Below are 16,339 nucleotides of genomic sequence, written 5' to 3' on the forward strand. Positions count from 1 at the left end.
GGACATTTTCTCCAGGGACACCTGCCTTTGCCTGGTTGGTGCCCCGCCTTCGCCGTCTCCTGTATGCGCTCCCTGCGAGTACAGGGTGCTTCCTGTGGGCCCACTGCACACAGCAGGTTTTCCCTCAGGTGGGGTCTGCCCCTGTGGATCTGCTTCCTGTAGACCTACTGTGCTCTCCCTGGGTGCTTTCCCCTCGGAGGAGGAGAGGTGGAGGAAGGCTCCCTCCCCAGCACACTTATTAGCGGCCATTTTCGGCTTGCTTACCAGTCCACCATCCGTGAGGCTTGGCTTCTACCCTGCATTCTCTCCCTTCCCGGGAACCCAGGCAGCCAGCAGCCTTGGTTTGTCAGACCCTGGCTCCCTGGCCTCTGGGAGCAGGCCAGGCACACGCGGTGGCCTCGCCGAGTCCACAGGGACTGCTTTAAATTGCTCTGTTCCTAGTACACGGCATATGTCATCAAGTCTAAGATGTTCACCTTTCAGATTTCACATCTCTGGAGCCACATATGTCTATAATCAATGATGTAACATAGTCTGTGGTTCAGCTTCTTAGCGGTGCATAAAATAACATGTCTGTCTTGGTTTTAGCATTGATGCGTCTTAAATTCCCAAATCTCACATGCTCACTCAAACACACATTCTTCAGATACCCTCCAGCCGAGAATCCTTTTCTGGAATCACACATGAGGCATTCGACTTTGACTTTCTTTGGTATTTTCATATTCCTTTTCCATGCTCTTAATGGCTTGTCATCTATTAGCTGTACATTTTTTGACAGTCTGACACTTTTCACGACTGGTTTAACTGAATCGAGTTCATAGATCTTGTATCGTGTCAAATTATTTTTGCTATTCTGTTCACTTTGGTTTTTGAACTTACTCATGTTACTTTATAGAAGGCCCGGCTGCTGCTGCTCAGATAGTTCTGGTTCAACAATGTTTGAAAGAGATTGCTTAACATGGGGCTTTGTAGAAACAAGGGAATTTATTGAAAAGAATTTAGGACACCGTTTTGCTAAACTCTCTATAAATTTACTAACTAAAGATACACACACAAACACACACATATACCCCCAGGCACAGGCTTATACATGTGTACAATGCATATACACACAAAAAACACACTTGGAAAGAGAGAGAGAGAGAGAGAGCCCAAATGGACAGCCCTGAATCACAGATCAGGGAAAGAGGTGTATGCGTCCTCACTAGGACTTGGAGTTAGCCACCCAGGCACAAGCGCTCGGGAACAGGTCTGAATCCTAACCCTGCTCCCTGATGTCTGAATCTGTCCCAGTCTGGGACATCCTGCCTCATCTGCTCTCCCGATTCCACTTACCTGTAATCCTGAAGACCTTTAGGCACCCTCCCACCCGCCCAAATCACTCCCAATCCCAGTAGCTATCTGACTTGGAGGCAGGAAGGCACCGCTTGGCCCAGCCACGCTCAGGCCAGATGCCGCCCGCTCACCAACCAGGGTGGGATTTTCAACCTCCATCCTACTTGCCTATGGGTCTCATTTCCCACAGGCGATGGGTCCCATTCCCTCCAGAAAGAAGGCAGCTGGCAGCCCCCAGAGGAGCGGTGAGGTCCTTGACTTCCAACTCCAAGGATGGTGACTTTTCTTTTTTTTTTTTTTGAGATGGAGTCTCGCTCTGTCACCCAGGCTGGAGTGCAGTGGCGGGATCTCAGCTCACTGCAAGCTCCACCTCCCGGGTTTACGCCATTCTCCTGCCTCAGCCTCCCGAGTAGCTGGGACTACAGGCGCCCGCCACCTCGCCCGGCTAGTTTTTTTGTATTTTTTAGTAGAGATGGGGTTTCACCGTGTTAGCCAGGATGGTCTCGATCTCCTGACCTCGCGATCCACCCGTCTCAGCCTCCCAAAGTGCTGGGATTACAGGCTTGAGCCACCGCGCCCAGCCGGATGGCGACTTTTCAACTAATTTTTAAATGACCTGAAAGTTGCCGGGTGTGGGTGTTTCACACCTGTAATCCCAGCACTTTGGAAGGCTGAGGCGAGCAGATCACTTGAGATCAGGAGTTTGAGACCAGCCTGGCCAACATGGTGAAATCCCGTCTCTACTAAAATTACAAAAATTAGCTGGGTGTGGTGGTGGACAACTGTAATCCCAGCTACTTGGGAGGCTGAGGCCAGAGAATGTCTTGAATTCAGGTGGTGGAGGCTGCAGTAAACCGAGACCGTGCCACTGCACTCCAGCCTGGGCGACAGAGTGAGACTCCATCTCAAATAAAATAAAATAAAATAATCTGAAAGTCACTGACATGGTGGCTGTTAGGAGGACAGGGTGAATCACAGGCACTTAGCAGTTGCCAGGGGCACTATGCTCCTCCAGACCAGGGAGGCCTCACCCAGAGGGGGTGCCTCTTTGGGGCTCATTCCTGTGCCTACCCACAGCCTGATCCCTTGCTCCTGTTTAGCTGCCCCTGAGGGCAGGGCCTGGCAAGAGGGTAAAGGATGAGGTAGGGGTCGGGCTGGCTGCTCTGGGACCACCTGGAACGACGGGCTAGAGCCACAGGGCCTTACACCATGTTGGCCAGACTGGTCTCAAACTCCTGACTTCAAGTGATCTGCCCACCTCAGCCTCCCAAAGTGCTGGGATTATTGGCATGAGCCATTGCACCCAGACAGATTTTTGATTAAAAAATCATATTTCTAATTTTGCCATAATATAAATATACTATTTGTATAAAAATACTTTTATTTGATTTTATTTATTTTGAGACTGAGTTGCCCAGGCTGGAGTGCAGTGGCGCGATCTCAGCTCACTGCAACCTCCGCCTCCCAGGTTCAAGTGATTCTCCTATCTCAGCCTCCCGAGTAGCAGGGATTACAGGCACCTGCCACCACACCTGTCTAATTTTTGTATTCTTTTTTTTTTTTTAGTAGAGATGGGGTTTCATCATGTTGGCCAGGCCGGTCTCAAACTCCTGACCTCAGGTGATCCACCTGCCTTGGCCTCCCAAAGTGCTAGGATTACAGGTGTGAGCCACCGTGCCTGGCCCAAAAATACTTTTAAAAATAAAAGTTTTTTTTTTAAATGGAAAGAAAAACAGATCTTAGGAACGATCCTCTGTGTGCCTTTTGCAGAAGGACCCTTGGCAGCTGCTGGTTGCAGGATGTGAGGTTGTGGGCGTGAGGGCCACACACCCTGTGTAGGAGCCTAGGGCTTTTCCTGGATCACAGTCACTCCCTCTGCCTCACTGGTCTCCGCTGCAGGTGGCCTTTGTGGTTGGGTGACATTCTAGTTGGTTAACATGTGCGTTTGTTTGGGTGTTCTGTCCTCAGGCATCCGAAGGCGTCCCCATGAGGTTCTTTACCAAACTGGACCAGCTCATCGAGTTTTACAAGAAGGAAAACATGGGGCTGGTGACCCATCTGCAATACCCTGTGCCACTGGAGGAAGAGGACACAGGCGACGACCCTGAGGAGGACACAGGTAGGGAGGGAGGGACAGGACGGCAGGAGGCACTTTTGGGAACTTGCCCTGCACCCACCTTGAGTGCTTGTAGATTAGGTGAGTCCTATTATCAGAGGGAGATTGTTGGCATGGGGTTAAGGACAAGTTAGGAACACAGGCTCTGGGGTCAGGCAGACACAGGTTAAAATTTCTCCTCCCCAGCTTATTAGCTGTGTGACCTTGGGGAAATTACCTGACCTCTCTGAATCACAGACTTCTCTTTAAAGAGACAGTAAAAATAAGGCTGGGCTTGCTGGCTCATGCCTGTAACCCCAGAACTTTAGGAGGCCAAGGTGGGAAGATCGCTTGAGGCCAGGAGTTTGAGACCCTCCTGGGCAACAAAGGCAACCCTGTCTCTGCAAAAAGCGTTTTAAAAAATGTATTCAGGCATGGTGGCTCAGACCTGTAGTCCTAGCTACTCAGGAGGCTGAGGCAGGAGGATTCCTTGAGTCCAGGAGTTCAAGGTTGCAGTGAGCCGTGATTGCACCACTGCACTCTAGCCTGGGTGACAGAAAGAGACCTTGTCTAAGAAAAAAAAAAAAAAAAGAGAGAGAGAGAGAGAAAGAGAGAGAGTAAAAAGGCTCCACTTCCTCTGCTTCACTTGACTGGTCTTTAAAAAGACAGAGAGAGAGAGAATAGCAATAGTACCTGCCTCTCACGGTATCCCAAGGATCAAATGAGTTGAGAAATGTAGCACACAGAGCCTGGCACATATTAATAGTAAGCACTCAATAAATGCAGCTACGGTCATTAGTATCATTACAATCCGCTGAATTTCAATGCGAGGAGAGTGAAGGAGGAGACCCTTGCACTAACTGGGAGGATGAGGACGGTGTGTCTTTATGTCATTAAAAGGGGGTGGGGGAAACATAACCCCTAAAAATATGTTGAAAAAAATGTACAGTCCCAGCTGGGTGCGGTTGCTCACGCTTGTAATCCCAACACTTTGGGAGACTGAGGCGGGTGGATCACGAGGTCAGGAGATCGAGACTATCCTGGCCAACATGATGAAACCCTGTGTCTACTAAAAATACAAAAATTAGCCAGGTGTGGTGGTACACACCTGTAGTTCCAGCAGCTTGGGAGGTTGAGGCAGGAAAATCGCTTGAACCCAGGAGGTGGAGGTTGTAGTGAGCCAAGATTGCAGCACTGCACTCCAGCCTGGCAACAGGGAGACTCCGTCTCAAAAAAAAAAAAAAAAAAAAAATTAGATGGAAAAAGTCTTGCAGAGAAGGAGCTTACCTGGGGATGTCCCACTTTTCCCCTCAAAGATTTACTGAGAATATACCTAAGGGAATAGAAATCATTTTGTTACAAAGACACATCTGCGTATGTTCACTGCAGCACTATTTGCAATAACAAAGACATGGAATCAGCCTAAATGCCCATCAGTGGTAGACTGGATAAAGAAAATGGGGTACATGTACACCAAGGAATACTATGCAGCCAGCAAAAAGAACAAGATCATGTCCTTTGCAGGAACATGGATGGATCCTTAGCAAACAAACACAAGAACAGAAAACCAAACACCACATGTTCTCACTTAAGTAGGAGATAAATGATGAAAACACATGGACACAAAGAAGGGAACAGCGCACACTGGAGCCTTCCTGAAGGTGGTGGGGTGGGAGGAAGGACAGGATCAGAAATAACTATTGGGTACTAGGCTTAATACCAGGATGATGAACTAATCTGTACCACAAACCCCATGACGTAAGTTTACCTATGTAATAAACCTGCACAGGTACCCCTGAACTTAAAATACAAGTTAAAAAAAAAAGAAACAAAACAAAAAAAAAGGCTTATTTCCTAAAAGAAAAGCATGAGATACCTAACCGGCCCGTCAGTTGCCCAGGGCTCTTCCTGAATTCCAGCAGGTGGAGACTGCCAGGTCCCCCAGGCTCTCCCCCAAGAGAGGAAAGATTCGTCCAGACGTGCTGAGACCCTTGCCTGGCTCCTGCCTGTTCTGGGGGCTTGCTGTAGGCATCCTTTCTCTCCCTCACCTGTGGGCTGGCTTATGGGCCACCAGGGCCCCCTGCTTCCTCCCACCCTCATGGAAACGCCCTTTTCATGGTTGCGCAGCTCTTCATTTCCAAAAGGACCGCAGCTCCATGGAGGCTGAAGGGGTCCTAGGCAGGCCCTGTCCCTTCTGGCCTCCCTGGTCTGAGTGAGCGCTGCCCTCTGGAATCAGGGAGGTCAGGCTGTGGAAGAGCTAGGGCTGACCTGTCCCATTGTGAGCCCAAGGTCACTCACCAGCACCGCGCCCTGGCCGCACCTGCCCCAGCTGCCCCCAGGCACCCAGGGCCATGCTGAGAAGCTGTCCTGAAGAAGCTAACCACCCTCACTCCCCTCGGGCCACCCACCCCAGCTAGTTGGGCCCCTCTGGGCATGGCTGTCTGGAGGAAGATCCCGACAAGTTTCTGTGAGGGCCGAAAAAAGAACCTCAGTCTCATGACTGCTGGCTTCACTTCCCCAAACGAGGTCGCCCAGTTGTCGGCTTGAACCAGAGCAATGCTACATGAGGCACCCGCAGTCCAAGAGGTCTGCTTGGGCCCAGGGCACTGCCAGACCATGGAGCTCAAAGCAGACTCCTAGTTGTCTTCAGAACCCCAGAGAGAGGAAGTGAAGGGCCCGTTCTCTAAAGAGGAGGTCCCCCGGGGCCCACTGTGGTTGGGCCAGGGGCAGCTGCTATGTGTGGGAAGAGGCTCAGACAGAGCTCTGGACCTGAGGGACTCAGCGACCTTTATCCATTCGTGGTATGTACAGGATGAACCTTCTCCTAAAGGGGATGGGTGGGCTCCCACTACCAGGCCAAGTTCAAGTCATTTGTTGAATGTCTCTGAGTGAAGGGCACCCCCTTGCTTTCTTTTGTGTGTTTCTGAGGGTCTGGGGGAGGAGAGAAGGAAGGGCAGAGGCTGTAGAGAGGGGACCAGGGAGAGAGGGAGAGGGGCAGTGTGGCTAGGCCTATCTGCCTCCTTACCCCTGGTTCCCTCCTGTGGTTTTGGCCTATTCTGGGAACTGGGCCTCTGCCCAGTCCAGGACTCAGCCATCATGAGGCACCTGTCTCAGCCCCTGAAAGCCTGAGAGCCAGACCCATCCTGCTCACCTGCCTGCCACTGCTGGCTTAGTCCTCCCAAGGTCAGCAGCGCTGCAGGCCTTTCAGGCCCTCCAGTGGAGCAGGGCCTTCTGGCCCCGGCAGGTGTTTGCTGATGGCCAAGGAGGGGCAGACACTGTTCTAGCCAGGGCCCTGTGGCAAGAGGCTGTCCCTCCAGGAGGGAGTCAGTGAGGGACGTGGGGACGCAGATGGAGATTGATAACATGGGTGTCGCGGCCTGGACCCCATGGGGCTGCGGTGAAGGCCAGGTTGCATGCACAGTGTCCTCACCAATGGCCTTCCTGTTGTTCTCTCCGGTAGAAAGTGTCGTGTCTCCCCCCGAGCTGCCCCCGAGAAACATCCCTCCGTCTGCTGGCTCCTGTGAGGCCAAGGAGGTTCCTCTTTCAAACGAGAATCCCCGAGCGACCGAGACCAGCCGGCCGAGCCTCTCCGAAACGTTGTTCCAGCGACTGCAAAGCATGGACACCAGTGGGTGAGTCCCCACTCCAGTCCAGCCGGGGCTTCATCTGCAGTGAGCCCAGCCAGGGCCGGGCTGGATGGCTTGGGTCTGGATCCTAGTTATGGGCCTGGTGACCAGAGGGAGGTGGGAAAGTCTCCGGAGAGGGGTGCTTGTCAGCTTGCACCTCAGAGGCCTTTGCACCATCGGCTTCAAGAAGGCCAGGGGCGTGGGCCTTAACCGGAAAAGCGCTCCACGGGGGTGGGGGAGCATTGTGTCTCCAGGCACGGCCTGGCATAGTGTAGACACTCACTGGATATGTGCTACATTAATTAATAAGTTAGCACCCGGTAATCTCCATGCCTTACTAAATGTAACTTTGTTTTGTTTCTTTGTGAGAAGCCCTCCCCTGCCCCCCAAAGAAATCCTAATGACAGGGCTGAAGCCGCATTTCCAACTTGAAGGATCCATCTGAGGCTGCCAGGGCTGCCCTCCTACTCTCTCACTTGGCAAAATATGAAGTAGATGCCGATGGGACACATATGCCACCGGGTTGCTAAGATACTTGGCGTGTTCCTATTTCCACCTGGACATACCCATTGGTTCTTCCCTGGGGTCTCCAGGCTGAGTTCTGTGCACGCTCCTTGAATTATTTGTGCTGTTTATCAAATAGCCAAATATCCAGTGTTGCCACTATGTTGATTATCTCAATATATGTGTCTAAATAACAGATGTTTAAAAGTATTCCACATAGGCTGGGCACGGTGGCTCATTCCTGTAATCCCAGCACTTTGGGAGGCCGAGGTGGGCGGATCACCTGAGTCCAGGAGCTCAAGACCAGACTGACCAACATGGCAAAACCCCTTCTCCATTAAAAATACAAAAATTAGCTCGGCATGGTGGCGGGCACCTATAGTCCCAGCTATTCGGGGGGCTGAGGCAGGAGAATAGCTTGAACCTGGGAGGCGGAGGTTGCAGTGAACCGAGATAGCACCACTGCACTCCAGCCTGGGCAACAAGAGAAAAACTGTGTCAAAAAAAAAAAAAAATCCACATAGAGCCCATTGTTTAATTCCCCAGGGTTTCCATTTCTTCCCAGGTTTGGATGCTGAATGCAGTAAACTGCATGGGGAAGAGTCGGGGACACCCCATGGTTCCACCTGCTGACCTCTCCTCCTAAGGCTCCTACACCTCCTGCCAACTCCATCTCCTAATCAGCCCCTCCACCCTGGTTATGGGCTTCTGCCTCAGTGGGGCCAGCAGAGGCGTGAAGCGGAGCTTCCAGGCAGCCTTCCAGGAGGAGTTAGGGTCGGGGCGTGGGCTGAGGCTCATGGGCAGAGAGGCCTGCTTTTTCTGTCTTAGCTTCTCGCGGCAGTGGAATCTTCCTAAAACTTCTGTCTAGAGATGAGAATGAGTGAAGGGGCCATGTGCAGAGACCAAGGAAAGCGGCAACCCAGAGCCGCCCTCCATTCTCAGGGTCAAGGAAAACTGGGACTCCACATTGTGTTTTAAAATCAGTCTATTTCGCTTGTCAAGTTGCTTTGCACATAGAGGATTGCCTTTTGATTATTTTTCTTTAAATGACAACTTGCACAGTCTTTCCTGCAAGTTAATTAGCTCTCATCAGTTAGGTCTTAGTTAATAGGTTAATTATCACGTTTCGAAGTAAAATTAGCCTTCTCAGATAAACATAGTTTACATCTTTATGTCAACACTTTTCTACAACAAACTTTTGTTATTTGAGACGGAGTTTTGCTCTTATCCACCAGGCTGGATTGCAATGGCACAATCTCAGCTCTCCGCAAACTCCGGCTCCCGGAATCAAGTGATTCTCCTGCTTCAGCCTCCCGAGTAGCTGGGATTACAGCCATGCGCCACCACAACCGGCTAATTTTGTATTTTTAGTAGAGATGGGGTTTCTCCATGTTGGTCAGGCTAGTCTCGAACTCCCAACCTGAGGTGATCTGCCCTCCTCGACCTCCCAAAGTGCTGGGATTATAGGCGTGAGCCACTGTGCCCAGCCTACAACAAACATTTTAACAAATAGAACTGCCTGTAATACAGATTCATGGTATCAAAGTTATAAGGCAATAGTCATTAGAGCTGTTAAGATACATATTTTAATACAGGGGTCCCCAACCCTGGCCTGTTAGGAACTGGGTGGCAGCTGGAGGTGAGCGGCGGGCGAGTGAGTATTACCACCTGAGCTCCGCCTCCTGTCAGATCAGCGGTGCCATTAGATTCTCATACGAGTGTGAACCCGACTGTGAACTGTGCATGTGAGGGATCTAGGTTGCACAACCCTTAGGAGAATCTAACTAATGCCTGATGATCTGAGATGGAGCAGTTTCCTCCCAAAACCATCCCCCCACCATCCGTCTGTGGAATAATTGTCTTCCACAAAACCGGTCCCTTGTGCCAAAAAGGTTGGGGACCACTGTTTTAATACTATAGAAGAGATGTTTGTTCCTTTTAGTAAACAGACTCAGGCAGACACTGGATTTCTATGATGTCAAGACCCAGAATAAATACAGATGAACTTAAATGTAAATGTTCTCTTCTCAATCTAACAAGTCAAATGGGTAAGCCAGTCCTGTTCGGTATTTTTTTTTTTTTTTTTTTTTTTGAGACAGAGTCTCACTCTGTCACTCAAGCCGGAGCACAGTGCAGTGAACTGGGCTCACTACAACCTCTACCTCCCGGGTTCAAGCAATCCTTCCGCCTCAGCCTCCTGAGTAGCTGGGACTACAAATGCACGCCACCACACCCAGCTAATTTTTGTATTTTAGTAGAGACAGGGTTTCACCATGTTGGCCAGGCTGGCCTTGAGCTCCTGACCTCAGGTGGTCTGCCCACCTCTGCCTCCCAAAGTGCTGGGATTATAGGCATGAACCACCATGCCTGGCAATTCCTGTCCAATCTTACGAGCAACGGCTTTTCATTCTTTCACAGATCCCACAGGAAAATCCTTGTGTCCTTTAGTTTCAACTTGATTACATATCAAGCCTGGAACAAAAATCTTTAAGGCGGCGGGCTGGGGTGGCTCACACCTGTAATCCTAGCACTTTGGGAGGCCAAGGTGGGTGGATCACCTGAGGTCAGCCTAGCCAACATGGTAAAACCCCTCATCTACTAAAAATACAAACATTAGCTAGGTCTGGTGGTGCATGCCTGTGTTGCCAGCTACCCAGGAGGCTGAGGCAGGAGAATCGCTTGAACTCGGGAGGTGGAGGTTGCAGTTAACTGAGATCTTGCCATTGCACTCCAGCCTGGGTGACAGGGTGAGACTCTGTCTCAAAAAAAAAAAAAAAAAAAAAAAATTAAGGCTTGTAATAATTTTTTTTTACACACAGGTAATTAACATGCTTAAGCCTCAGTTTTCTGATTTGTGAAACAGGAATAATTAGTAATAATATCTGAGTCATAAAATTGATTTGTGGGTTAATGGAGAAAATGAGCATAAAGTGCTTAGCGTAGTGTCTGACATGTTGTGTTCAGGAAATACTTGCTATGATTACAATTTCCATCATTATGGGAACAAACACTCAAGCGTTACCCGGAACAAAAGGTGCTGGAAGATAGAATGCAGAGGGCTGATCCGACTTTAGTGGGCGCCCCTCGTGGGACTGACCTGGGCTCTCTGCCTGTGCCTCTGCCACCAGGGTTGATCTGCACAGTAAACAAACCCTGCCTTCAACCCCATTCACTCTGTACACTGAAGGGTTGGAGCAGATTCGACACAGCAAAGTCGGCCACTTGCACTACCTCATTCCATATCCCCAGCCCCATCACTAATCACTCAGACTCCCCCACAGAGCCTGGGATGACTCCAGACCCTCCAAACACAGTGCCTTAGGTAGCCTTTGGCTGTGAGATTGCAGAGTGCATGTGAGCTAAAGCCATTTGCTATCTCTAGATCCCATCATCCTTCCAGCTCTCAGATCCTATCTTTAGAAGTAGGTAAGATAGGTAAACAGTTCTGCTATACACTTTCCAAAGCTTTTGGCCTCTTTTTTTTTTTTGAGACAGTGTCTCACTCTGTCACTCAGGCTGGAGCGCAGTGGCGCGATCTTGCCTCACTGCAACCTCTGCCTTCCAGGTTCAAATGATTCTCCTGTCTCAGTCTCCCAAGTAGCTGAGATTACAGGTGCCCACCATCACACCCGGCTAATTTTTGTATTTTTAGTAGAGGCAGGGTTTCCCCGTGTTGGCCAGGCTGGTCTTAAACTCCTAACCTCAGGTGATTTGCCTGCCTTGGCCTCCCAAAATGCTAGGATTACAGGCGTGAACCACTGTGCCCAGCTTGGTCTCCTTTTTAAAGTATAACCATTTCCCAGACCCCCAGCCAGAACCACTTCCTCCCAGCAGCACCCAAAGGAGCTCATTGAGAGGCACCTTTCCTGCTGGGCCACTTTTTCTTGTTCTGACCATGGGAACCTTTGTCCAGGTTTGCAAACGTTCTCCTGAAGGACCGTGTCCCCTTGGAGGCTCTGAGGAAGAGGATTTGTTATTGTTGTTGCTGTTCCCGCTGGTGATGGGGGCTAAAAGAAACAGGCAAGCATGGTTTGTTTCTTTTTTCTTTTTTTAGGCTTCCAGAAGAGCATCTTAAGGCCATCCAAGATTATTTAAGCACTCAGCTCGCCCTGGACTCTGAATTTGTGAAGACGGGGTCCAGCAGTCTTCCTCACCTGAAGAAACTGACCACACTGCTCTGCAAGGAGCTCTATGGGTAATGGCTGGCCCACGGGGGCGGGCAGGTGGGGGCGGCCAGCAGGCGAGAGAAACAGCTCATGAGAGTGACCTCTGCCTCTGCCTGGCTGAACAAATGCCTCTGCTGAACTCACAATAATTGAGTGGTGAGCACAGCTTAGAAATCTCTGTGGTTGTTTGGAGGTCTTGTTATCACGGAATTTGAACAGTAGCTTGTGTGTGCTGCAGCTTTTTGAAACTAAAGTTAATTGGAGGCCAGTTGCTCTGGGAAGTGGATGGGGTGGGAGGACATGGCCAGCCCTTTCTCACTTGCACAGGATCTGGCTCTTAAGATTTTTGCTGCTGCTCTTGCTATTTGCTGCAGCCGTTACACATGACAAGCACAGAAAGGCACTGAAAGGAAATAAATTAAAGTCAGTCTATTTTCTGCGTGGGTTGTTATAGCCCAAGATTTCCAGTGATGTCAATTTTTCAAAGTGAGATGATTCACCAAAACTTCAATTTTCTGATATCCAATCCATTGAATGACCAACTGGTAAAGGTTCTGATTTCTTTTAGATTCTTTTGGTTTTACATTTTAAAATTTAATTGATAAGCCGGGCGCGGTGGCTCACGCCTGTAATCCCAGCACTTTGGGAGGCTGAGGCGGGCGGATCATGAGGTCAGGAGATCAAGACCATCCTGGCTAGGATTGGCTAACATGGTAAAATCCCGTCTCTACTAAAAAATACAAAAAATTAGACGGGCATGGTGGCAGGTGCCTGTAGTCCCAGCTTCTTGGGAGGCTGAGGCAGAAGAATGGTATGAACTCAGGAACCAGAGCTTGCAGTGAGCCGAGATTGTGCCACTGCACTCCAGCATGGGCGACAGACTAAGACTCCCTCTCAGAAAAAAAAAAAAAAAAATTAATTGACGAAAGTTAATTACGTTTTAATTGTTAAAAGTGCAAAAGTAAGGCTAATATGCCGTCCAAAGAATTGGCAGAGTATTTTAAACGCCAAAAGCTTGAAAGAGAAAAAAAAAAAACATTCCAGAGCATCTGAACAAAGTCACAGGGAGCCAAAACAATCCCATCACAAATGAAAGGTCAGGTCGGGTGTGGTGGCTCATGCCTGTAATCCCAACACTTTGGGAGGCCGAGGCGGGTGGATCACCTGAGGTCAGGAGTTTGAGACCAGCCTGGCCAACATGGTGAAACCCTGTCTCTAATTAAAAAAAAAAAAAAAAAAAAATTCGCTGGGCGTGGTAGCGCACACCTGTGATGCCAGCTACTCTGGCGGCTGAGGCAGGAGAATCACTTGAACCTGGGAGGCTGAGGTTGCGGTGAGCCAAGATCTCGCCACTGCTCTCTAGCCTCGGTAACAGAGCAAGACTCCGTCTCAAATAAACAAAGAAACAAACAAAAAAATGAAAGGTCAACATTTTGGTTAGAAAAATGGGATTTCATACTGGCAACGGTTTTTTAGTCTGTGCTGTTTTGTGTTTCATTACACATACAGAAGTTTCAAGATTCCTTTGTCGATTTCTCTGGGGCTATATCAATCTTAGCTTAGTTAGTATGCAGAAAAGAATCTTTTATCATCAGTAATCCAATTCAACTTTCCTTTTAAAGGCTTTTAAAAGCACAATCAGTACATTTGGTAAATTTAACAAATAATTTCTTTGACAAATTGAGCACTCACCAAATTGGCCAGTTGGGCTTCATTTCAATGAATTGGCTTTCAGCTCATGCAGCTGTAGCTAATTGGACCTGCAGCTATCATTTTCATAGATTTCCATGGAGGCATTTTGTTCCATTTGATGCTGTTGTTATGAATCACTTTATCGCTAGGGGAAAACACACACACACGGCACTTTCTCTTTGTAAAACACCATTTCACGATGGCTGATAACAGGCTCTTAGTTCTGCTTCGATGGAGATTTTGTTCTTCCCTGCTTCCTTGTGGAGAAAGAGATATATTTTAAGTCTCTCCACGAGGCTTCCCTCAGACTTCCCCAGACACTTCTGCACGTTGTTAGGTTTCCCTAACACCTCACTGCTCCCTGGATTTCCCAGGAGCCAAGTCACCTCATCACTACGGCGGCGGCAGCTTCCCCAACTTGCCTTCTTCTCAGGTATGTGGCGCCGATGGAGAGAACTTCTTCAGCTTCTAGCTGCTCCATGACTCTGTTTAGAATTAAAGACACTGTCATGCTCTAAATTTCCCTTGCGCACTTGTCTTTGCTTTCATCGGTAAAGCGACTGTCAGGCTTGGAGACTTGATCAGCCTTGGAATTTTAGGAAATCGTAGAAAGGAACAAAATGATACTTCCCATTTCTCCTCCCAGAATCCCTGCAGATTCTCATCCCTGAAATCGTAAACCTGTAATTTTCAAACTGCTTTGATTGGAATCGGTCTTCATTCATTCGTTCATTGAACAAACATGTATTGGAGGCCTCCTCTGAGCCCTGTTCTGGGTGCTGGGATGTAGCAACAGACACAATGCACAAGGCTCTCGCTCTTTTAGGCCTTTTTGGATCTAATGTCTTAGCGTCTCAGTAAGGAGCACAACAGTAGATTAAGGATCCATATGAACAAGATTTTTTTTTTTCTTTTTTTTTTTTGAGACAGAATCTTGCTCTGTCACCCAGGCTGGAGTGCCGTGGTGAGATCTCAGCTCACAGCAGCCTCAACTTCCTGGGCTCAATCGAGCCTCCCACCTCTCAGCCCCTATCCTGAGTCCTCCCACTCACCTGCTTCCCCCGACCCCAACTGAGAAGCTGGGACTACAGGTGTGTGCCACCATACCCAACTAATTGTTGTGTTTTTTGTAGAGATGGGGTTTTGCCTTGTTGCCCAGGCTGGTCTCCAATTCCTAGGCTCAAGCAATCTGCCTTCCTTGGCCTCCCAAAGTGCTGCAATTACAGGCATGAGCCACCATGCCCAGTTCAAATTTACTAAAACAATAATTTTAGTAAACATCATGATAAGATAAAACAGGATGAGGTGAGGAAGAGACATTGGGTGGGAGAGTGCCAGCTTCCTTTGGAGGTGAAAGAGGTGACAGAACTGGGATCTTGGTGGCAGGAAGGAGCTAGCCACCCAGTGATTTGGCAGAGGGACATTAAGTACAAAGTACAAAGGTCCTGAGGCAGGAATGAAGACAGCCTGCTCAAGGAACAGGAAGTCCGTGTGGCAAGTCAGTGTTAGGAACTTACCTACCACAAGAGGTCGGGGAGAAGCTGGTGTAACATGGCCAGAGTCATCAAGTAAAAGCACAGGCTGCCCAGAGAGGTGGAATTTTAGGTGAACAGCAACTTCTTTAGTATAAGTATATACCATGTAATATTGGGATATACTCATGCTAATAGATTATTCATTGTTTATCTGAAATTCAAATTTCACTGGATGTCCTGTGTTTTACCTGGTCACTGTAGGCAGAAGCCACATCACGCAAGGCCTTATGAGGCCCTGTAGAGTTTGTGCAGGGCTATGCCATGATCTGATTTCGAGTGGTGGAGGATGAATCCTAGGAGGCCCTGCCCAAAGCAGGACCAGCTGGGAGTGGCTGTGGTTGTCCAAGTGAGACAGGATGGCAGTCCATGAGGAAGGCAGCTAGCAGGGGCAGGGGTCTGTGTCTGTTTTGCTTCCTGCTGAGTCTCACATTATACACAGGCTCCGGCACATGTAGCTCAACAGATATTAGGTAAATGACCCAATGGTTAGGGGCGTGCAGATGCTGAGAACTGGTATGACCTGGGACATGTGTGCATGGCAGAGGTGTCAGACCTGCCGCCTGATTGGATGTGGGGTGAAGGGAAGATGAATCTAGGGTGATCCCTGGGTTCCCAGTGTGAGTGGCTGAGTGGATGCTGATGCCAGTTCCTGGGATGGGGAAAGTCAAGAAGGAGGAGGAAGGAGAGGTTGGTGGGAGGAGAGTTCTGGGCTACATTTGACTTGAGGGGCCATGAGGCATCCGAGTGGAGTCACCAACCATGGAGCTAGTGCTAAGAAGCTAGGATGTGGGGGATGCATTTGGGGAATCATGGGGGATCCTTTTGGGGAATCATGGGAGATGCATTTGGGGAATCACTGAAAGCTGGGGGTAAGGTCACTGCAGGTGAGAGTGTAGACAAAGGAGAATAGGGCCAGGCTCAAGATTTAGAGGAGGGATGGAGAAGGAGGAGCTGGGAGGGGGTTGAGAATGGCATCAGTGATGTCCAGGTCTATTTGCTCAGACCTAAGTGTGAATGAGAAGGACGTTGAGCACTGAGGAGTGAGGAGAAGTGCCGAAGCCTCCTCTGCAGAAATGTTGTGATGATGTCCCCGTGCGGGTCTGGTGTAAAGATCTCTTTGCAGTACAAAGCATCAGGCAAGATTTGTAACCCCAGGTTAGGTTTCCTAGAGCCGGACAGAAACTTTTCCAGAGAGAGAGAATAAGGAACCAGAGACTGGAAATATTTGGTAACTCCTGAAATGCAGACACGGAAAGGATTGCAAGTGGAATTTTAAAATAAAAGATCAACGGTCTGAATATCAATACAATATCTATTACATGAGAGCAGGATAAGATTTTTAATAAACCAAAACCAAAAATACTTCATTACCATTATAACTGGTTC

The 16,339-nt window shown here is 49.0% G+C and overlaps 1 protein-coding gene across 3 annotated transcripts in view; it reads left to right on the forward strand.

Annotated features, from left to right (window-relative positions):
- The window catches only part of INPP5D (inositol polyphosphate-5-phosphatase D), a 149,156-nt gene that overhangs the window by 56,130 nt on the left and 76,687 nt on the right, over positions 1–16,339 (forward strand). For 2 of the 3 annotated variants that reach the window (XM_021924147.2, XM_021924148.2), the window contains 3 exons: positions 3,304–3,454; positions 6,891–7,062; positions 11,615–11,755. In XM_021924147.2, coding sequence (XP_021779839.1) covers positions 3,304–3,454; positions 6,891–7,062; positions 11,615–11,755 — 464 coding nt within the window. Of the gene's footprint in view, positions 1–3,303; positions 3,455–5,224; positions 6,232–6,890; positions 7,063–11,614; positions 11,756–16,339 lie in introns of those variants that run through there. The other variant, XM_021924149.2, reaches the window with a different exon arrangement.

The sequence above is a fragment of the Papio anubis genome, chromosome 10 (assembly GCF_008728515.1).
Source record: "Papio anubis isolate 15944 chromosome 10, Panubis1.0, whole genome shotgun sequence".
NCBI classification, from domain to species: domain Eukaryota; kingdom Metazoa; phylum Chordata; class Mammalia; order Primates; family Cercopithecidae; genus Papio; species Papio anubis.